The sequence below is a fragment of the Strix uralensis genome, chromosome 11, assembly GCF_047716275.1.
Source record: "Strix uralensis isolate ZFMK-TIS-50842 chromosome 11, bStrUra1, whole genome shotgun sequence".
Lineage (NCBI taxonomy): Eukaryota > Metazoa > Chordata > Aves > Strigiformes > Strigidae > Strix > Strix uralensis.
The window spans coordinates 11,102,145-11,125,397 of record NC_133982.1 but is presented as its reverse complement, the minus strand read 5'-3'; the positions used below and the strand labels follow the sequence as shown (position 1 = coordinate 11,125,397).

The following is a 23,253-nucleotide window of genomic DNA, read 5'->3' as shown; positions in this document are numbered from 1 at the left end:
GCTGTTGGCTTTGCAGCCTCTGCCGGCCACGAGTTCAGTGTCACAGCAGCAGATCCTGCCTGGGGAAGGAACAGTTTGCCCAGATTTCCTCTTCAAAAAAACAACCAAACAAAAAACCCACCTGACAAACACTTCAGGATAGTGTAGCTTCCCACCTATAATAAAAGCATTTTTTTTTTCCAAAAGAGATCCACTCAAGATGGAACAGGGGATTCTCCACAGCTTCTCACACTCTTGCACGGCACAGAAACCTAATTTTAAGCACGCAGAATATGCCACTTGCTATGCCATCGGCTTTAATACACAATGCATTCACAAGAGAGGAAAATGCAGAGACTTAGCTCTGGACTGGCAGAAAGTCACAGCAGACAGCCCTTGTCTCAGACGGCCAAAGCTCTGAGATAAGACTAACCCAGAACTCACACACCGAACCACAGCACCGCACTCTGGCGAGGGAAATCGAAACTTCTTTCTTCTTGGCCTGGAGAAACAGAGGCAGGACCAAACAGGAGAAATGAATGTGCTTAACTGCGATAATCATGCTGGTAACACAGAAGAAAGCCTCATTCTGAAAGAAAAATGGCATACCGTTATTTGCATTAAAGCCACAACCTCTCCCTTGGCTTCACCCAACCATGGCTAAGAGTCATTTTTATGGAGCAGAACATATCATCAAGCTACTAAAAATATCAGGGAATTCACCAGAATAGCTTAGTAAATGTCCTTTTTGAAAAGGTATGCAACTCCTTCCCAGTGGCCCATTTTACTCAAATAAGCCACAGAAAAATTGTATAAAAAGATTTATTGAAATTCATCAATGACAAACAGACATAAAACTCAAAGTTTGGCTCTTCTGGGAAAAAAAACTGTTGCAAATGTATTTATACAGATGAAATATTGACTAGGAAATACAAGTCACTTCTAAAGCTATTTTAAAGAGGGATATGAAAGTAAAACTGTACATTCACTAGGTATTTTCAGTCATTTTACTGACTTCCACTAGGTAAGAAAATACAATTTTGTATTAGTATCTCGTGCTTGAGTGTATGAAAAGAAACCTCCTACCCTACATGCTGAACTGCCTCCTGTATTTAGGTTTGTAAAAATTTTCAAAGTATATAGCACAAGTGGAAGTAGTTTCTCATCACTTAAAATTGACTAGGTGTTATATATTACAGACCAAAATAGTACACACCTTATTTAAAAGGGTTGAAACATTTTTTTATTACAATTGTCAAATTCATTTCACTAGTAACTCAGGAATTAGGAACACTTTTTATATATATTTATATATATATTTAAATGCCTGCCATTTTCAGTGTATTGGCTATACCCTAGCCAAAAAAAAAAAAAACCCCAAAACAAACAGAAACGAAAACACACAACACACAGGGCAGGGAAGGGGGGGAGGGGGGGATTGCAAATTCACCCCACAAACCAGATCCAAAGGAACACCCCAAAAAAACCCAACAAAAACATTTGGTCACTATTTACAAACAGCAAAATAAAAGGTACCTACAAAAGCAGGGAAAGCATTGGCTGAAAATGGCAGTCATTCACGGACAGGCAACAAAGAAATCACTTTATCAATATGCCATTCTCACACCTGTTGCTGTGGAGGGATGCTTTGCCTAAATTTGCAGCATCCCCCAAAAAATGCTTACGATGGATTTAGTGACCGGCAGTGGTGGAAAAATCCCAACCACCAATGCCACTCAGCTGTCTCGGAACAGAGTACGTGTATTTGGGGGATCATCTACTGATCTTAAACTTTTTTGACTTTTTTTTTTTTTTTAAAAAGATGTCACTACCCACTCCAATAATAAGAAACAAATTACCACTTGGTTTATACTTACTATTGCAGTTACAGGGACTAAGAGAGGGACAAAAAGAAAAAATTTAAAATGAATAGGAGGAGGAGTGGCAGTAAAAATAGTATTTTATTCCCTTGCCCACCCAGTCTGCTTCTCCCTCTCGTTCCCACAGCAACATTACAATCAGAAAAAAAAAAAAAAAAAAAAGAAAAAAAAAGAAAAAAGGTTGGGGGTGTGGGGAGGGGAAATACAGGGTAAAAACAGTCAAATCACAATAGGAAATTTTCAAAATAGGTTATTCAGTTTAGTCATCTTCATCCCCTTCATCTTCAGGCTCTCGTTTTCTCTTCTGTCCCCGTTCTTCATCTAGAAAATAAAACACAACTTGAGTTATATGAGTGTTCCCTCATGCTGCTGAGAAGCTGAACAAGTTCAACAAGCTTCTACTTTGGCAACTGGCTTGCTATCAAAGGAGCAGGAATACAAACATGAGCCTGCTTTTTAGAAAATAACATTTTACTTATTAAAAAAAAAAAAAAATGCTTGTTTTATCTCTAGCAAAAACTGGATTGCTGCCATACCGGGCTCTTCTTCATCTTCATCATCATCTACTTCACCATCATTGTAGCCTTCTTCATCCTCCTGGATTTAAAGAGGGAAAAAAAAAAAAAAAGGATTAGAAGAGTCAGTTTCAGTGCAGGACCTTTCACAATTTGGCAATATTCAACAGCATTTTACAACGAAGTCCTTGAAGCATCTTAAACAAAAAACAAACAAAAAGGCAGACACTTCCCACGCGCTTATATAAGCGCAGTTTTTTGCTACAGTATAACTGGACTCTGGCCCAAGTTTCATTGCAGAAAATCACAAGTGATCATAGCAGCCACTTCTGGCTTCAAGTCTCCGGCGAGAAAATGGTTTTATACTTCATGCCGATACGCAGCTGCAAATTTTGTTATGATGTCCTGAGCTTAGTAAGGCTCGACAACTGGTCAGCAAAAGGGCCATGTTCTAGGGGTCGAGGGAGTCAGAACACGAGCAGACATCTCCAGAGCCTGAGGAGAAGAGGCTGATCCCCCCTTCAGCCAAATTTTAGCCCCATCCCAGCAGCAGGGCTAACAGCAAAGTTGCAGCAGACTGTGACTGGCTCAGCACACCCTACACAGGGGCTGGACTACGCTAAGAATTAAAGCGTCCTGAGGAATCGCAAGGTACCTGCCCAAGGAGGAACCTCACTCTGAGAGCACAGAGTCAGTAGTTCATATACCACTCTCTTGGCTTTAACCCCCAGCCCTCCAGAGGCCCCACAAACCGGGTCTGCGACGTTCCCGCAGTGTTTTTGACATCAGCCCAATAAACAGAAGGATTTCGTGTCAATGGTCACTAGATGGCAGCTGGCTCACAGACAGGCACGCCTCAAAGCCACCCCCTGCTGCGAAGCTTCTCAAGTAAAAAAGCAAGCGCAGGCTTCAAGTCCTAAAAACCTCCAATATTTGGTCCATTTCTTGCCCAACTATTTCCAGTTAGAGCATGTTTACTCCACACCCGTTATTAACTGCAGAAATCCTTACCTCCTCTTCTCCGCTCACGTCCTCCTCTTCTCCTTCCTCCTCTTCCTCCTCGTCTTCTTCATCTTCTACTACCTGAGCATCATCATCATACTCCTCTTCTATACAGTCAAACAAGATTAACCACTCAGACATTTAAAGTTTACTTTTTTTTTTTCCTCGCACCTGAGACGTGACCTCCTACTGACACAAGGAGCAAACTGAAAGCACTGCTGAAGGGCCGTACAGAATTAAAGCAGCTTTAGACGTAGTCCTGGGCCTCTTCAGCCTAGTGAGAAGGTAGTGGGGCAGCTGCACCCACGCTCTCGAGCTGCTCCAGGGGCCTTGACGGCAAGTCCCAGCAGCCTCAGGACTGCTTGAGCTTCAGCTGCTCCAGTTCCCACTACTAATCTGCATTTTTGAGCCCATGGGACACTCACAGCTCTTCATCTGCAAGCGCCCATCTGCTCCCACCAGGGCTAGAGCAGAACCTGACAAACCAACCAAGCGCTGGGTCCCTCCCCAGGGGACACCCTTCGTCTTTGTGCTGCGAGAGCGATACCAGAGGCTCACACACAATCCATCTTAGGGGTTCGCGATCTCTTTTCAAGAGGAAAGAGATGCAAACGCAACTAAGCCCAAGCAACAAACCAGAAATTGTTTTTCCATGCTGCAGGTAATGGCGTTTTGGAGCTTTTTTCATGCATTTGAATGCAGGCCCAGCCCTGGGCTCTGGTGAGGAGAACCTGCGTGGTGCTGGCTGAACACACGGCTCTGCCAGGCACTGCTGCAGCCCTCGCCCCTCTCACCAGAGCTCGCATTCAGCACTCGGGGGGAAAAGTGCAAGTCCAGCTATTCTGCTTTTGCTGTGCAGCTGGGTTTGAAGAGTCTAGCAAATTCCCCAAACTCAGCCGGATACTCATCCGACCGGTATGCTGCTGCCTCCGAGGACAGTCTCCCAGGGAGGCAGAACGGCACCCACAGCACAGAGGGACCCACCGTGCACCTCCCCAACATTAAAAACCTGCTCGCTGCTTCATTAGCGCCTTTCACAGAGCTTGCCCCAGGCAGGCTTCAATACATACACTCTCCCCTTTTCTGCCTGATCTCAACTACTTCAATTTTGTCCTCCCGGAGCAGCCACAAACTCCTATTAATGCCTTGGCTACTTAATTCTGTGAATTGGCTACTTTTTTTGATGCCCAATCTGGTTCTCCACCCTGCCCTTCTCCCTCAGGCCCTGCACAACTGCTTGTACTTCCTGGAACAGCGCAGCCTGTGCACGCCATCCTTTCTTACCCACTCCTGCCCTCGTCCCTGGGGTGTACTGTTCCCAGAACTATTTCAGCACCTTACCCCTCTTTTGGCCCCTTTCTTCTACCACCCTTTCACTCCCCAGCTTTCCCTAGAGAGAAGACTGAGCAAGCAGCTCTTCCAGGCCCTGTCCATCTCCTCTCCCCTCGTTCCTTCAGAGGACACTGAGATACTTCTGCTTTACACCAGTCAGAAGCAGCTGCTGAGGACACCACTTCTCCTGCCAGCAAGTCAGAGCTGGAAGCAAAACGTACCACGCAGCACATCAATCTTTCAACTTACGTACACCAAGTAGCACAAATTCACATACCATCTTCATCTTCCTCCTCGTCGTCTAAGCCCTCCACGTAGCCCTCTGCATCAGAGTCCGGTGCTTCTTTGTCATCCCGATCTTTCACTAGAGATAAGACTGAGAAAGTAGCTCTTTCAGGCCCTGCCCATCTCCTTTCCCCTCGTTCCTTCAGAGGACACTGAGGTACTTCTCCTTTACATCAGTCAGGAAGGAGCTGCTGAGAACACCCTTCTCTTGCCAACAAGTCAGAGCTGGAAGCAAAATGTACTAGGCAGCATATCGATCTTTTAACTTACGTACACTAAGTAGCACAATTCACATACCATCTTCATCTTCCTCCTCGTCGTCTAAGCCCTCCACGTAGCCCTCTGCATCAGAGTCCGGTGCTTCTTTGTCATCCCGATCGTAGCCATCGAGGTATGTGAGTTGCGGGAGAAGCTTGAATACATTTTCTCTATAATCGTTCAAGTTGGTTACCTCGCAATTGAAAAGATCTAGACTCTTCAGGTTTTCTAACTTTTTCTGCAAGGAAAGAAAAGTCCCTGAAGTTCAGCGTTACAAAAATTCTCTACAGAGCAAAGGATGCAACGGCAGCCAGAGTTAATGTGCTCAAGAGCTTCCCATGACAAAAGGGTCATTTTGGTCTCTGCCTGCTAAATTGGCGTGGAACAACAATCTGCAATGCCTGGCCGTGGCTGCTTGGGTATCTGAGAGGGGAAAATGCTCTCTCTGAAGTTCAGCGTCTCACAAGTAGAAGACTGAAGTTTGGAAAGAGGCAAAAAATCACACATGCTGTGAGGGGCCAAGCTAAGAATAAGTAATAATCCAGTCAGTTATCCCAAAAGGCAAGATATTGGAACCAGCGGTCAGGTATACTGAAACCACTGCTTTCAATGGAAGAAGAAACAGACCATTCTCTGGACATAAGAATTTTACTAGAAGAGATGTAAAAAATTTTAATGATTGTACCTTAGCCTTTGGAAAAACGAAAAAAGGCTTAGAAATTGAACGGCTTTTTTTTTTTTTTTTTTTTTTTTTTTTTAGGAGGAGGTGATCTGAACTGCCCACAGCACTTCAAAGAACTAACAATAAAAGCACAAGCAGCTGAGAATCGGTATCAAGTCTTATGAAATATCTCCCTTCTGGAGTTTGGCGCGTAGAGCAACGGTGACATCAAGTAAACAATAAGCCTGAAACTGGGAGCAGTTACAATCCTCTCTCTCTTCTGTTTGCTACATGAATTTAACAGCTCTGCTCTCCCCTTCTGCTGGGGGAGAGGAGATCCAAGATGAGAACTGCTCCTTGAGACATTTTAAGAGCAAGTATTGAGGAAATAAGCCTGAGCCAAAACTCCTCATTTCTGGAGAGCGAAGGGCACAAGAAGCAAAAATTAGAAAACAGCACAGCCAGAACTGACACTTGGATGCCTTTTGGAACTTGATCTCAGCACTGGAAATAAAAAAGTATAATGACCGTGAGCGGGAGAGGTGATGGAAAGCAGCAGGAATAAGCTGGAAGCTCAGCAACCTCTGCCTGGCTGCAGCGAGCAAGCCCAGCACGGCGGCACACAGTGCCGCAGCCCTGGGCAGAAGTGGCAGCTGGTGATTTTAGACCCGAGGCTCCAGAGGAAAGACCCGGAGCTGAAGCGGAGCGTCTGGTAGAGAGAGCCCCGAGCCCCGGCCTCCGAGGAAAGCCGCGGGGCTCCCGGAAGCAGCAGCCACTAGAGGGAAGCAGCCGCTCGTGCTGCGGGCACAGCCCCGGGCCAGAGCTCCCCGACAGCCCCGGGGCCACGGGAACCAGCCCCCAGCCTGGCCGGGGGAGATCAGCACCCACCACACTCCACTGCAAGCTGCTTTGGGACTGCCAATCCCTAAATGCCTCTACTCATCGCAAAATGGGGTTTGATTTCAGCCCGTACTGCACCAACTTACCAGAGGTTCTATTGTACCGAGATCTTTTATTTTGTTGCCGCTTAGATTTAGATGCGTGAGGTTCGGACACTTTTCTGCCAACACTTCCAGTCCGCCTGAGATTCTGTTGTCGCTTAGCTCGAGCTGGAAGGCACATAAACATCTTCAGGTTTTAGTGCAAACATGTATCACAAAGCAGTTTGGTCAGCTAAACTACGTTTTTATACAACTACTTCACACATGCGGTATAGCGCAAAGAGGGAGGCACACGGCATAGGACATTTTATTTACCTTCTTAAGTTTGTTTAACTTTGGTAAGTTTGCAACTGAGGTTAAGCCTACGTTGATTGTACTTAAGAATTCCAGCTCTTCAAACTCATCTGTGAGGCCTTCAATTTTGCCTTCGTATGACCTACAGTTGTCAAGAACGAGTTCTTTAACCTGGAAAGAGATGCAAAACGTGCATAAGATGTTCTGCGTGGAGAATAAAGATTTCACTCCCAAGCAAAGGATGACACTGATCAGGCAAAAATGAAAGGTATTCCGGTAAACTGGCAAGTATGCGAAAGGTTATTTTCAGTGTCTGATCCCTGCTTTTGCTGGTATGGTTAGCAGTGGTTCAGAAACAGGTATTTGTCTTTGCTTCAACTGCCTTTGTGTTGTTCTATAAACAACGTAAACAGTTCAAAAACATTAATCCTGGCTTAACCAATTTGGTTGTTAGAAGTAGCATCGTCTTTGGCAAATGCAAGCAACAGGCATTTTAAAAACTATGAAACCAATCTATTTATTTTTAAACTAATCTACTACTTCGGCATCCCGTACAACTCGTGTGCCATTACAACGTATCATCAGTTGTTAAAATAGCCTCTCTCCTAATGCAAAAATTATTCGAGCTTTTCAAGCGTGGAGAGGTCACTGCCTGCTCAGACACTCCTAAAACCTGAGGTAGGTCCTGGTGATCCTAAACCAGGTCCTGCTGGAGCCTCACCCCTCCGCACCAGGGTAGCTTGATGATGGTATTTTAGGGGAAGATCTTCTCCATGGAGGCAACTCCTTTCTTGGGGACTTACAAGGGCTGTGCCAGATGATGCTGGCAGGGGTGGTTCTGTGAGCAAAGTTGCTGTGCACCCTTATCTCCCTCGCCCCATTGCAGCAGGGAGGCTCGGAGGGAGAGGTGAAGATAACGTCCCCACGGGCCTGAGCCCCACAGCCAAAGTTACAGACTGCTCGGTTTTGTTGTTTTTAAACAAGGCACCGCTCTTTTTTTGTGGGTGCTATCTTCACCGGACACAACAACAGCGTCAATGCGAAAGAGATGCTAAATACACCCCACTCTGAGTAAAACTGCTCCTTTTCACCCTAAAGCCAGGTCAGCATTATGGGATTCAAGTCTCTTAGTAACCAAGGTGACTCTGGGGAAGCTCTGCCACGGAGGACTGTGACTCCACAGGAAGGGCCCACCCATTCGGGGAATATCCAGACATTTTCACACTGACGGAGAATTTCTGGGAGTTATTTCTCCCCTCTACAACCACCAAAGAAAACCCATCCTTCTGCGGGCACTGCAGACCCCATCCCCTGCACGAGGTTTGTTTACAGGTTTGGAGAGGAACGGCGTGCTGCTTTACGCTGCGGAGGGGATAAAGAGAAGTCTGCAAGAGGGGTGTACACAGAAAAAACGAAGCAACTTCTCAGTTCATACCAAGGACAGTTAATATGCAAATATTTAATTTTCTTAATTTCTTTTTATTACTGTAATCCCACAGCACAGAGAAGAATCCTATATAGTTTTATAGCTCCAAATAACATCCCTAGATTTCTAATTAAATCCCAAGCACTGAAGTCAATAGGGAAGTCAGCCCAAAGCAACACGAGAGTACAAGTGATTCATTGAGAGTAGGAGGATCAGTGTTAGACAGGAAATACATTTTCCAAGACTCTACAATTTTCCTAGAGGAATTATGATAGGGAATGACTACACAAAAGTCTTCCAGAATTTTAGGCTGGTTAGAAGAAACCAAAGATCAAGTCAAGCGCTCCTGATCCCACATACATCTATTCCATTGGGGGGGGAGGGGAGGGGAACCCAAACCCCCCAAAACAAATGACAAAAAAACCCTCTTTGCTTTGAAATTCAGACAGCTAGAAAGCCATTTTGAAGGCAAACATGCATATCTTCTTACTGTAACAGTATTTAAGTATCAGGACCCTCCAGTGAGATCAATTTGGGGACAGTCACCTTCACACACAGAGCTCCCGCCCAAAAGAAAAGAAAAAAAAGGAAGAAAAAAAAAAAAGTAGAATAGAAGAAGCTCCACCCTAAACCCAGACCCTAGAGCAGCTACATTCTGCCCCTATCTGTGTCCTCCCTCGCCAGCACATGAGGCCCCAGCCTGCTCTGTTATCTCCCTCGGCCAGTGAGGTGGCTCATCAGAGCTCCCACCTCCAGACACGTTTGGGAGGAAGGAGGGCGAAGGAGCATGGTTGCAGCATGCCGCGGGAGGAGAGGTTCTCCGCAGAAGAAGAGGTTCTTCGCAGAAAGAGGCTGATCTCCACACTGCACAGAGTGCAATGTCTTTTTTTTTTTGCCCTACCCTCTTCGCAAAGGAAGTTTGCAAGAGCTCACGTCAGAAGATGAAGCAAGGCAGGAGGGCATTTGGGGAGGGAAAACACTCGCAGCCACAGCAGCCAGCAGAGTGTAGAGTCAGCTCTGGCTCCAAGATATGCAGCAGACCAAAGGCACAGGGTGAAGCAGCACCTGAACAGCACACTGAGAAAGAAACGGCATGGGCCCTCACCCCGGGAGGTGGGACAGCCACCCCTTCACCCTCCCCAAGGGCAGGATGGAGGCAAATGGGGAATTGGACAAAACTTCCTCAGGGGTAGAGAAGAGATTTGAGAGGGAGTTGGAAGTAGCAATGGATGTAGAAGTAAAACCTTTTAATATGGTGATAGAATAGTCAACTGGCTTCTACTTTTAGTTTGCTCTTTTCAGGGCAAGAGTGCTGCTTCCCCTCTGCTTTTCAGAAAACTTTGCTACAGAACTGCAGAACTTCCTTGCTGTGCCCAGTACCAAGATACTGGGCAAAGGTACAGTCAAAACAACTCCCCGGGGAAGCTGTCATGGAATAAAACCAGCCAGGTTTGCAAGTTGTAGAAAGCCTGGTTGGATTGAAGAGTTGAGTAGGAAACAGCAGAGCACAGGCTCCTAATGCTCCCCAAGTGTGCCCGCAGCAATGTCATTTCGGTGCTTATGTGGTCAGAGGTATAACGATACACTGAATCGCTTCTGAAAGAATGTAACTCCACAAGAAAAAAATAAAAATTCAACTCAAAATTAAATGGCTTTATGCTCTAAGAGATTTAAGAATCCTGTAGGAAATATATGCCTGCAAGAGGAGGATGAACTGGGCTGATGGGGCTTCTCCCAACTTCACTGCCACATGCACGCTCACCACCGCATTGCACCCAACTCTCCTGCGTACAGTACAAGCAGTAGGAACTACCACCAGCTCAGACAGTTTTTGTAAGCGTTAAAATGACCTGCAGCTATTTGCCCACAGCCTCGCAGCCTGCAGTCGTGCTCATCCCACTCTTCTCCCCTTCCACTCAGACTTGCCATCTCCTCCTGAAGAACTTGCCGTTTCTCAGTGAACCGGAGAGGCAGCGCCGTCCCCCCGCCCCAGGAGAGGGCATCACTCTCTGAGGCCCCTCCGGTTATTAACAGGCACTTTTCCAAGGCGCTGGCTGCTGCACAGAGGTCTCCTCTCAAAGCTTAGCCCCGCTGCAAGGATGCTGGGCCTCATCCAGACATACTACAGCCCTGACAGTTAGCGAGCACAGAACTGTGTCAGTATAGAGAAGGAGAAGCGGAAAGGTGACCTTAGCAAAGCTACATTCCTTCTAAAACAGCTCACTACCACAAAAAGTATGACAGAAGGACTAAAAACCTATTCCTCGTTTGGTTTTCAGAAGTCTTTGTAATCTTAAGGAAAATTCCACCTCCTGAATCACTCTCCAAACGTCTACTGAACTTCCCTGAAACCACACGGTAACACTACAAGTTTTACATCTCTTTCCTCACCTTCCGTGACCAAAACACAGAATAAAACATTGCCTGATGCAAGTGGCCCACGTGAGCACCCTTCCTGAGTCTTGTTATATACCCAAACGAGATGAGTGGGCCTCGACCAGTCTGAACCAATTTAGTTGTATCACACTGCAGTCTCTAATACTACAGGCACGCAGATGCGCAGTCAGGATTAGGGAGGACAACCTGCATGTATCTGGAGAGAGAGGTTTGAGGGAATAAGTGTCCTCAGCTGATTTGCGTTTAGCTGCATCAAAGACAAGACGACATAACCTGCAGAAGTTGTGTATCGTTGACCTCATCCCTGTTTATGCACTAATTGGAGTAAGTACTAATACAAGTACAAGACAAGCCACATGACCCTTTCTTATCTTCCCCCAAAACTGCTGCATAGTGAGGAATAGTGGAAGAACAACATGCCACAGGGAACCAACCACCACAAACACCACCGCAGCGCTCACCTGAACAGCTAGCAAGGCACCCACAGGTGAATGTCTAGCAGAAACCCTCAGATGCAGGTGGGTAGGTTGGTTCCTGCAGTATGTAACCATGTCTTCCCCAGCCTTTGTGACAAGGCACCATCCGGTGCTTGGGTGGGGAGATGACGCATTGCACAGCTTCAACCAAGCGTTCCTCGCCCAGCCCGCCGTCCTGCCTCGTCCCCTGGGGTGGCTCAGGGCTCTGCTGCCCCTCTCCCTGTGTTGGGCAGGTGCCATCTGCTCGAGCAGGTGCTTCCTGGTTGCCTGCACACCTTCTGCTTCAGTGCTGTTGCTCTGCGGTTTGCCGGTACTGGTCCTTAGTTTTCAGCAGTCACGTGTAAGCAAGTAGGTTGCTCCTTCTCTAACAAACCCTTCGGACCACGCTCCTTGGACCTGTTGTCCTGTGGCCATTCCAGTTGCTATTTCTAATATCCCAGGCGTTTTCAGCACATGACATCACATCTCAATGCAGGCTGTGCTGTTAACTGTGGGTTACAGCATCCCCTAGATCTCTTCAGGACCTTCATGACATCGCGCTCTACATTACCGCCTGCTTGATAACTCTTATCTGTTTCCTAGTATAGTTACTGCATTAAGCTGCGTTCCCAAACGCGTATACGACTTCCTTAATATAGCCACAGGGTCTGCTGTGAGATTCCACCCTATTCCTAGAGGAAGTACAGGCAACCGTGTGTAAGCAGCTGCTGGATTTCATGGGAGTCACCACAAGTGGCACCCAGGACCCGCTCGTCATGCGCTGTACGTGGCAGGACCCCCCCCTCCCGCCTCCCTTTTCCAGCACCAGCCGCCTCGCTGGAAGGGACCGTACTCTCGAGTTATCAACGCACAATCAGTAGAATATAATTACACACAGACAACTATTAAGCTGCACATGTTGCTGCCTTAACCTTTAATCTATATTTCCATTTCAACAGGTAAAAAGGCAAAGTCTCTACTTCAGAAAGCCTACAACCCACGAGGGCGGGGAGATCCATGAACTTGGGACTAAGTTCCCAAATCCCAGCCTGTAATTGAAGGCTTAACAAGGTGACAGAAGGACACAGTTGTGGATATAATTTTAAAAGATAAAAGGCAAATTTACAAGTACAAATACCATTCTGCTGGCTTTACAAGCAGAAACAGCAAAGGCTGTAACATCTCATTTTCAGCACAATGGACCAGATGCTTTTGAAGTGTAAGCTGCATGTGGTACCCCTAGGTCAGGAATATCCCATGTGCAATTTTTTTTGAAAAAAAAAAAAAAAACCACGTAAAGATGAGAATGTTAACTCTACCTTGCACTGCTCCCAACCCAACGATCCAGGGGAGCACCGAGAGAAGCCCTCCATACCTCTTACCCCAGTGGGAACCTGATTTAGAGGAGGGAAGAGCTGTGGAAAGGAAGGAGGGGAGAGCAAGGGAAGCCTGCTGTGGTAAGCGGAAGCAAAGTCCAAATTACTTTTGAAAGCAGATACAGTTTTGTGCTCTCCCAGATGCACAAACACTTCAAGACACTTGGGTTCGATCTTTGGTATTTTTTTGGTCTCAACAGCCTGTATAGTCCATGCAAAGCTCCACAGTGAAGAATGACCATTGCTGCCTGCTGTAACCAGACTGCCAAGAGTTGTGGCCTCCTGGTGCTGGCACTGTACTCTAGACCCGTACTCACGCAGATCTGGGGATCCTTCAGCAGAAATGGATCCCCTCAGGTTTCTATTCCACTTGATTTGTGCAGCAAAGTTCAAGAGAAGCCAGCCCTGCACAGTCACGCTGTTCTCATTTGCTGGGGAAGGCACGGGTTTGACCAGGCTCAAGATAACGCCCAGGTCTTGCAGGAGCCCATCATTCATGCTTAGCTCCATGGCGATGGTAAGGATATCACGTCCTCCACACTTATGTTAGAAGCTTCCCCCGAAGTTACTACTGGAGGAGATAAGTGTTGCATGGATTTCCATTTCAGATACTATCCTGAATGTGACTAGGTCAAAAAATGCTTGAATGAACAGGCAACTTAATACCTTGGGCTAACAAAGCTGCTCTGAAGGCTCAAAGACATGATGCAATTTCTGCTCCAAGATGATCACCAAAACGTAACCAACCTGCAGAACTGATTTAAAAAGCAAAAAAACCCTCGATAGTACCACATGCCATTCACCACCGGCATTCAAGATCGATCTTCAGCCACGTTAGGACCCCCCATCATACAAACACAGAGCAGAGCCAGGCTACACAAAGCTCAGCTCCTGGGGGACAACGGCGCAAGAGGAGCGCAGAATAACCTCTAGCCCAAACCACAGCAGCTCCTGGGCCGCCGTACGTCCATGAAGACACACCTCAAGAGCTGTTCAGCCTTCCCAGAGCGCTGCCCAGCCAGGCTGTGCCCCCTCCTAGCTCTGGCGTGCTGCCCGCAGGCAGGCAGGGGAGGGAGGGAGGCAGGTGCCGTGGCACCGACTGCGCTGGCTTGGTGCCACGGGGGATTCCCCTTCAGCAGGGCAATCCTCAGCTGCTCCTTCTGGGCAGCTCAGCATCACCCCGTGGAGATGCTCGGGGATGAGGATCAAGCCACAAACAGAATTAAATGTAACAGGGAAGGGGAAATTCCAGTAGTGTTGACATCCTCTTCCTCCCCCAAGACACACAAGTAAAAAGCAAACCAGAATAAAGGCACCAACAGCAGGTGACAGCAGTAAAGTTTCTTTCCTTACCAAACCAACATTGCGATTCTGGATTTTGACATAGCTCTTCAAGGCTTTGTTATCATAAGTATCTAAGATGAGATAAACACGTGCAGTCCATGTCTTAAACTAGTTCATCAACGACCACCGACCTTTCGCAGGCTCTGGTCGTTACTGTACTGGGCAAAGAATCTGCAAATCCCGGGGCAGGGAGAAACACTGCACAAAAAATGCCCACGTAACATGAACCACTTCCCTTGAGATCCGGGCAAGATTATCTAGCAGTACTTGAGAATCCTATCAGCAGAGGCAGCGACTGATGGCGGGGAAAGGACTGCATGGGATTAATGCCTGCAGTTTGTAATTTTGAGCAGTGCTCCGTTACCACCATTACAGACACCGGGTGCAAACGCAGAGCCTCACCCTGGCTGAATGTCAGGCACCTGTCAGGACTTCAAAGAGGTTCAGGCTGAAGTTTACAGGATTTCCCCCAGACATACTCCCCACAGCCCAACAAAGCCATCCCTTCCACCAGCACTTTGCAACTGGCCCCTTCCCCACCGAGCAGTTCACATCTGCTGCATAAAACAGCCGCCAGCGCAGGCTGGTTCAATGGCAACCTGCTCCCCTTGTAGCTGTTTTGCTTATTTTTTACCCATTCAACCTGGCTGAGCTCCAAATGCTTGCAACAAGGTCATGTGAAACTACTACCGGACCTCAAAATTCATCTAGGGTTTCTCCAAATGACGTGATCCTGTCAAACTTTCATATTTGAATTCCCCTCCCACATCTCTTTCTCGGAAACTCCCACCAACACTGTTAAACACTTCAGCAGAGGGTTTTAGAAGCCCAAAATTGAACTTCCAGCATCACGTTCATACAGTTTTGGTGCCTCTCACGTTTTTCACTACAAGCACCGACACACGTGGATGTGCACGGATCCCGATACTCCTGTCTCTGAACTATAATGCTGTGCTTCTCTACAGGTTTACTCTGTGTTTGTAAACTACACGCTAGTAAACGCTTTGTATTTCATTTAGTTGATCCAACAATTGCGTGATGAAGAAACTCGGATTTACTCCAGATGAGGGTCCAACCAAGGAATTGCATGAGAACACTTGCCTAGGAACCAAGAACGATCCAGTGACAACACAAGCATCTCTGTGGACGTCTGTCAGCCTGGGCTCAAGCAGCTTCTTAAACCCCTGTCCTCAAGTTCAAAGTGGTGCAGTAAACTAGCTGTTTAAAGCCACCTTTTAAACTCCCCTCAAGCTGGGCTCTGTTTCTGTTAACTCCCACAAGGACGAGCACAATGTCCTCATTTTGGTGGCCCCCACATGTATGGGGGACCCTGCATCATCCCCAACCTGGCAAAGGGAAAGGAGCAGGAGAGACAGGGAATTTGTGTTGTTTTGTTTGGTTGGTTGTTGTTGTGATCTTTTTTTTTTTTTCTTTTTAAATCAAAGCTGCTCTGTGTTTGGAGACAGCTTAAGGCTGCTTGCACAGCTCAGAAAAAATCTGGCTCGATATCAATGCATTTACTTTTTTTACTCTCTAATATTTTACATAGTATAGCTGTAAACCCTGAGAGCAATACATATGGCGCCAACTAATTTTACATCCTTTTGCTCTGTTCTATGAGAAACTAAAGGTCCAAGGGAAATACCTAAGTGGCAGAAGGGTGAAGTGTCTTGCCAATTCTGACGTCTTACACTTGTATCTAATTACGAGGCATCTCTAGTACTAAAAAGTTGCAGAAAGAATAATCTACCCTTGCCTTTCTCAAAAAACAACCCCCAACCAAGAAACCCCATGAGTCAGAGAGATACACTTTCACACATTTACAAGGGTCACTATAGCCATATGCATAAGCAACACACTAATTAATAAATCGAGAACACACTCCAGTGACACGGAAAGCTGGTTCATTCAAAACCATACAGCTAGTTTTCGGTTTTGTTTCTACTGTTAGCAGCATAACTTGGTAAAAACTCCAAATATTTCTGTAGACAGACTGTTTCAAATACGTGGTGAAATTGCTTCTATCTTTGCATTAAATGCTTTTCAATATTCACATTAATGTTGCTTGCTTCTCTCTTTTCTACAGATGGTATCACCTCCCAGCAGAGCCCTTCGCTCTGCTCCTGGCTGAGGTGGGTGACTTTGCACGGGTCACTTCAGCTCCACGTCTCAGTTTCTCTCTATTTGAGAAACAGAGCGCCTGACATCACATCCAACATGCTTTTTCATTCACCGCCAGCTATTATTAAATAAAATAGAAGCAAGACATTAAGATTGCAGTGTACCTTTTATCTGAAAATTCTCCAGTTCGAAATTTCCAGCGTTTAGCTGAACTGCTTAGTTGGTGCAGTTGCACGTACTCCGAATTGCCCTCAGCAACAAAGGACTGATGTAGAGACACACATAAAAAAGAAACACTGCATTTAAATGAAGACTAATTTTAAGAGCTGCATATTTAATACGGAAAGCACTCTCTGAAGATGTCAGCTGCTATAGAATGCACTGGCAAATCATACTTGCAAAAGATAAGCTTCTCCTAGCTTTTTTTATGGCTTTAAAGGGAAAGTGTTCAATAGACCAAGTCGATGGACAAACGAGCGCTCCGATAGCAAGCACAACTTTTACACAGTGGCATAAAGGCAAACCACTGAGGCTTTTTTTTTTTTTTCCCCCCTTTTTGGAAGTATTTCAAAGGTCATGCTTACATATGCAAGGGTTTCATGACTGATTTTAGCAACCTAGTCAAAAAATACAGACTACGTATTTACTAGCTATTTTGTCTGAAGGATAGCTGAGCAAGAGAGGAGACAGGAAAAAATTATATGCGGAACAAGTCCAGTAGTGTCACATAAATAGCTGGGAAGTGTCCATCACTCCAAAGCACAACAAAACCACCACTGCTCCCTATTCCCACTTGAGACTTGTACCTCGCAGCAGACACAGAGGGTTTGGTTCATCGAGCTGAGCTGTTTGTCAATCAAGGCTGCTGAAAGCCATCGCGCGCTCCGCAAATGGCAAGCCGGTCTCGGCGGGTGGCAAGGAGAGGACCTCCCTTCCTCCCTTCCCAGCACCCCAGGGCAAGTCCTGCTCCCTCCCAGGCAGGGCACCAGGATCCCAGTAGGCCCCTGGGATTCTGGTGTGCAAACCAGAACTACTACTCCCATAACCTTCCCTTAGTCTTAATTCATTCAAAAAAACATTCAAGACACAGCACCCACACATGTTTCATAGGTCCGGTTCTTAGTTTTTAGGCTTTTTCAACTTACCAATACCTTATGGCAGGAGGATGGGGGGAGTAACCCATAAAATGAATGAAATTGGAATAATCAAAGTCAGCCTTATGGGATGCAAATATTCAAGCAAACAGTCTCCGATACCTGCGCCACCATTCAATGTACATTTAAAAATGCATCACTGATGTAGATAATATGCTCTTTTAAAATATCGTACTGTATTTAAAAGTCCTAAATCCTTGCATGTGGTTAGCAGTACCTTGAAACACTCAGGAGTTTTTGGTGTACACTTAGAGCAGAACAGCAGAAAGGTATATTCTATTTATTGACATAAAACACACAAATCCTGCTGCAAGGATGGATTACAATAGCTAGGCTTAACCCTAGAAGGTTTGTACTAAAAAATTGGGGGTTTCTTTCTTGTTTCAACAACTATTTTCATTTGGTGGGCAGGACAAGACCCCTTACTTCTTCAGGAGATGCATTTCTTGATGGACTACCAACACAGTTACATCAACTAAAGCCCAGCTATTTCTCTTAATGCGTTTTTATCTAGCCAGTATTTGGACACACACCTGAATCATATGGAAAGCTCTGTAACTGTGACTGCACTTTATCTATTGCTGGTCAAAAGGGAATTCTCAAGTGTTGAGGGGAAAAAAAAAAGAAAAATCTAGCATTGATACTTTCTAGCAGCATCACAGAGAAAGGGGAAAATCAGGCAACCAGTTTTGGATCCGTATACTGGTGTTCTTTGATTCTAAGTCTTTCAAATGCTTAAAACTTGGTCTAGGTTAAGAGAAGAGAATTTGCCACATACTTCCCTGGTCAGCCCAGTAGTCAGCTGTGAAACCAATCTAGATTTCAGAAAGGATAGCTCACACATCACGCCCATTCTCCAGCCTGATTTTTGTGGGCTGCGGTCCCTCCAAGATGAGCATCCATCCACCCACCCACCCAATAGGATGCTCGTTCTAGAGGTTAGCATCTGGAAATCAGAGTCGTGAAAACCAGCTGTGATACAAACTTGGGAAGTTTGCAAAAAAGACAGCTACTTCTTTGTACATTTACACCCTGCTGTCAGCTACATAAGTGGTTAAGTGATACAAGGCTGCAAAAATCCATGAGATAATCTGCACACGCCACACGGAGTTTGTACGTGCTGATCTCATGCCTCCCTAGACACAACCATATCTCACTTTGTTTCGAACCTAGAGTACATCCCCTTCCCATTTTGAGGTTGTTCAGTCTGGGGAGAGTAAAAAAGTAGGTATCTGCACTCACATGCAAGACCAAAATATTTTTTTTAAATGCGGGTCTTTGAAGTGATGCATGTCACTTTAAACTCTCTATGGTTCTTGCAAGCACCACAACAAGGAACTAGCTTGGGGAAAAGAGCCTTTTTATTTATATTCTTCATTTGAAACACTTTGTATAGATGCTTGCACCGTATTTCTCTTCAGTGTTAAAATCTACAGAAAACCAGAGAGAAATCAGACTGCCAAATTAAGTTTTAAAGTGCAACACAGAGTGAGAAGAACTGTAAGAAATACTCAACATTACAGTCAGTATTTTATCACTATCACAATTTTGAGCTGATAAAGCACTAAATCCTCAGACTAAATGAACCAGCGTGGTAGCCGTAAAGCAGAGAAGATGAGTTTTGTGCATAATTTCAAAAACCTACCTCCGTGTCACACAAGTAAGAGCCTCAGTACTGAACCTGTTCCACAGTCTTTGTGCTTTACTAATGAGTTTACGATGGGAATGAACAAGAATGCCCACAAACACGTCCAGGTGAGCACCCCTCTGCGAGGTCAGTAGTTACACCACTACCGGCTGATGGTTCTGGAGGAAACCCACGTGAAATAATTGTACCTGGCCCATTTCTGGCATGCAGTTAATTATAATGGAAAACCACGTTGGTAAGATCGGCAAAATGACAAAGTCAAGTGCACTACTGACTACTGTAAGCGACCATTAAATGTAATGGGATAAAAAGTTCTAATATCTGGGCAGAAAGTAGATGCGCAAGCTCAACTCTGGCCGTACAACACACAGAAAGAACAAGTTTCAAGCACTAAAACCCTGGACCTATCACCAATGCCGAATTCATAGAAAAATGGAGGGAGAATCAAAAAAAAACCCCACAACCAAACCAAAACAACAAAAAAAAGACGGAGAAAGAAAAGGAATAGCTCCTATACAATCCACTTCAGAACATTTATGTTATGTTTTATTAGTCAACATGTAACCTTGCAGGATTATATGACTTAACAACTCGGAGTAGTTAGCTCAGCCGCACAGCAGCACACAGTATTCTACACAAGAACCGTATTGGCCAGATCAAACTATAAAGTATCAATGTAGGCTCAGAAAGAACCACAACACCTTATCAACATCCTCTTATCTAACTTTGATTTACAAAAAGTTTTGATCCTGCACTCTCTGGTAACAGGATATATTAAACGTAAGATATACCGCAAAACTTAAGCACACATAGGGCAGAAGCTCCAAAACAAGCATATTCATGGCTATTTTCACCAAGATTTAGTTACATTACACTTAAAAGTTTGAAAATTATCTTGCACACAATAAGGAAATACTGCCTATCTATCAAAGCAGAGACTAATAAAAACAATTCACAGAACTGTCCTGTTCATGTCCAAAGACTTACTAAAATTTGTAAATAAATGACATGGGCATTAGAATCGCTTCTAACCCCCAGTTTCAAGTATTTTAGCTAAAGCATTAGCTGGATTTAGCCAATAGGTATTTCAGAGAAACAGACTTCAAACCCTACACTTAATTCTCCGGGACACAAAAAGCACGTGCACACATCTGTAATCAATGTCTTTACAAAGCGGGCTCTAAACAGAACAGCATTCCCGAATGGCATCTCCATCCCCCTTCGTATGAAGCCAGAAAGATTTGGCTTTCTAACAGAGGTGATCACCTTTGCTACCTCGGGAGGGCTGATACACGTAACTCATTGACAGAGTTAAAGTCTAGCAGGTAAAAAGTGACAGGTTCAATAAGCCTGATTTTACAACTAACTGCTACAGATTTCCGAGTTACTGAGGAACAATGAAGCCCTATCAGCTCAGAGCTCTCTCAACTTTCTTTGGCGTAAGCTGGAACAGAGCAAGAGCTGAACAAAACCAAAGCGTGGAGGGAAAAAAAAAAAAAAAAACAAAACAGAAGTCCAGTTTATACCTAACGCACTTTGTATCAAGTCTTCAAACCGTAGGACTGTGTTCAGAACGGTGAATAAGCCTCCAGCAGTAGGAGCGACGGGTAAATGGACTAAAAGTAAGGGGAAAAAGGCCAAAAAAATGATTAAAAATAAAATAAAATGAAAGGAGCCCCAACAGCAGAGACCTACCTTCCCGTAGGGCCCTACGCAGGAAGAAGGCGGACTCCCGGCGCCGCGCTCCCCGCCCGGGGGGCCGCAGGGGCACCCCACGCCGCCGCAGGGCCCCCCCCGGCCCCGCTGCCGGGGCCAGGCGAGGCGGGGCCGGGCGGGCAGGTGCGGCGGAGCTGCCGGCCCGGTGGGGCCCGGTCCCCGCGGAAGGCCGGGGGCGGGAAGAGGCGGCGTCCCCCCGCCCCACAGCGGCACCCGCGGGATTAAATAGAAAAGAATAATAATTAAAAATAATAATAATTAAAGGGGGGGGGAAAGGATGGCGCCTTTTTACCCTCCTGTCTCGTCCCGCCGCGGTCGTCACGAGCCTCCTCCCGCCCTGCGCTCGGCGACAAAATGGCAGCCCCGGCGGCTGGCAGTCATGTCGGAGAGGGCGCCCGGGCGCCCCTCGCCGCCGCCCGGCCCCGCCGCCGCCGCAGTGCCAGCGGGAAGGGCCCCCTCCGCCAACGCCTCACATCGCACCTCCACACACCGCCGCTCCCCCCCCTCCGCCCCACGGCGGGAAACCGGCGGCGGGCGGGCCGGGGCGGCGGGGCTTCCCCTCACGGCCCGGCGGGGCGGGCAGGGCCGCCGCCCGCGTTCGGCCGTTGCCGCCGCCGCAGCTGAGGAGAAGGAGGAGGAGGAGGAGGAAAAGGGGAGGGAAGGTGGGGGGGAAAAAAAAAAAAAAAAAATGGCGCCGCGTCCTACTTGCCGTGTGGCGCTGCCAGCGCGGGGCCGGGAGCGGCTCGGCGGCGGAGGGGGGGGGTCGGTCGGCCCCGCTCGCCTCATTGTACCCCCCGCGCTCGAACAATGAGCCCCCGCGGGCCGCGCAGGGCCGGGCCGCGCCTCAGCGCCCGCCGGGGACGGCGGCGGCGTGTGCCGCGGCGGTGGCGGGAGCCCTCCTCTGCCCCCCCCCCCCCCCCATCCCCGTCCTCCTCCTCCTCGCCCAGGAGTTTTTAAACTTTAAAGAGCAGGTTCCATCGACCTGCCCCCGCTTTTGTCCCTCGGACACCGCGCTCGGTCACCGAAAAGCCGCGGGGCCGCGTCCCGCCGCCTTGCCTCCGCCCTCCCCCCAGCGCCCCCCGGAGAGGTACGTTCTCCCCCCTTCATCCCCTTCCCGGTTCCCCCCCCCCGGCCCCTTTCCGCGGGCGGGCGGCGGGGCCGGGGCACACCTCGCCCTCCCCGGCCATTAGACAAGGGCCTGGCGGCGGCGGCGGCCCCCGGCGGGGCGGGGAGGGGAGGAGGGGGCTTCCCCGCCGCTGCCCTCGGCCTCCCCGCGCCCCGAGTTCGCGCCCCGCCGGAGCGGGCTCAGGGCCCCGCCTGCCTCCGGGCACCCCCCCGCACCCCCCCCCCCCCCGACTCTTTTAGGGTGGTTTTTTTTTTTTTTTTTTTTTTTTTTGTCCTGACAAAGTTTTTCTCTCTCTCTCTCGTTTATTCCGCCAGACGCGGAACAACAACCTGAAGTCCGGCCCCGGGGGAAGGGGGAAGGAGGGGGGGTGGGGGGGTGGAGGGGGGGAGAGAAAAACACGCACACGCACACATCCAGCCTTTTTGTGCGTGTGTGGGGATGGAGGGGGTGGAGAGTGCGTTTATTTCTTGCAATATTTTTTTTATTCAACGCTCGCGCTACCGGCGGCGATACCCGATCGCCAAAAACGCTAAGCATTGGTTTAAAATTCTTTTCTTTTATCTTCTCAGCATCTGGAGAGAGGGAGAGAGAGAGAAAGGGCGCGTTCATGAGGACTACAAAGTTACAAATATGGCTCCCCAGTCTCTCTTGCCTGATCACTGCAAAGAAATGAAGACGCACTTTAAACTAAACCATTTGCAACTCACTCGCAGTCCCTGTCTGCCTCTCCCTGCCCAGCACCCAGTACAAATATTTGCGAACTAAACACGCCAAGAGAGGAGCACCAACTTATTTTTATTTAATGCACGGCGAAGCCCCCTCGAAGGCATCGCACACCGGCAGACTCAGGAGCAGCCTCTAGTTTCCCCCTAAACCACAACGCGTGCGCCTTCGGGCACCCCCAAATTGGGGTGCACAGCCACACACACACACACACACAGGTAGGCACCTCAAGGGCAGCAGCGGCCCCGCCACCGCCGAGCCCCGCGGGGTTGGGATGCACACCCTCCCTCCCCCCCAAAAAAATAAAATGTGGGATGGATTTTTATTATTATCATTATTTTTTTTTTTTTTGGGGGGGGGGGGGGGGAGGAATTGCTTACATCTGAGGGCGTCCTGTTCCGCAGCTCTAAGTGGATCCTTTTCTTCATGTCCATGTCCGTGGCTGGCGGGAGTCGCTGGCTGTCCCCGGCTCCGCTCCTGCAGTGACACCGATGCGGACCCCCCCAAGGCCGCCGCCGTGAGGGACTTTGAGGGCTCAACCAGCTCCGCTCGGAATCCCGAGCCCCAGCACCGCGGCGAACACTAACCTGATAACTGCGGAGGCGGGCGCTCCCGGGGGC

General features: G+C 47.6%; 1 protein-coding gene and 1 long non-coding RNA gene across 4 annotated transcripts; one reads left to right on the top strand and one right to left on the bottom strand.

Annotated features, from left to right (window-relative positions):
- Positions 1-787: 787 nt before the first annotated feature.
- On the bottom strand, positions 788-23,239 carry ANP32A (acidic nuclear phosphoprotein 32 family member A). 3 transcript variants are annotated; one of them, XM_074880517.1, is made up of 9 exons: positions 23,221-23,239; positions 23,014-23,110; positions 7,169-7,318; positions 6,899-7,021; positions 5,291-5,489; positions 4,986-5,084; positions 3,386-3,483; positions 2,396-2,456; positions 788-2,180 (listed from the first exon to the last, which is right to left on the bottom strand). In XM_074880517.1, exons 2-9 carry the CDS (start codon positions 23,065-23,067, stop codon positions 2,119-2,121), a joined length of 846 nt encoding a protein of 281 aa, XP_074736618.1. In that variant the 5' UTR covers positions 23,068-23,110; positions 23,221-23,239; the 3' UTR covers positions 788-2,118. The 3 variants fall into 3 exon arrangements, with proteins under 3 accessions (XP_074736618.1, XP_074736616.1, XP_074736617.1); XM_074880515.1 differs by lacking the exons at positions 23,014-23,110; positions 23,221-23,239 and adding an exon at positions 21,265-21,570; XM_074880516.1 differs by lacking the exons at positions 23,014-23,110; positions 23,221-23,239 and adding an exon at positions 11,432-12,163.
- Positions 21,731-22,958, top strand: LOC141948276 (uncharacterized). Its single transcript, XR_012630423.1, has 2 exons — positions 21,731-21,871; positions 22,480-22,958. It is a non-coding gene; the product is annotated as an uncharacterized LOC141948276 (long non-coding RNA).
- Positions 23,240-23,253: the final 14 nt, after the last annotated feature.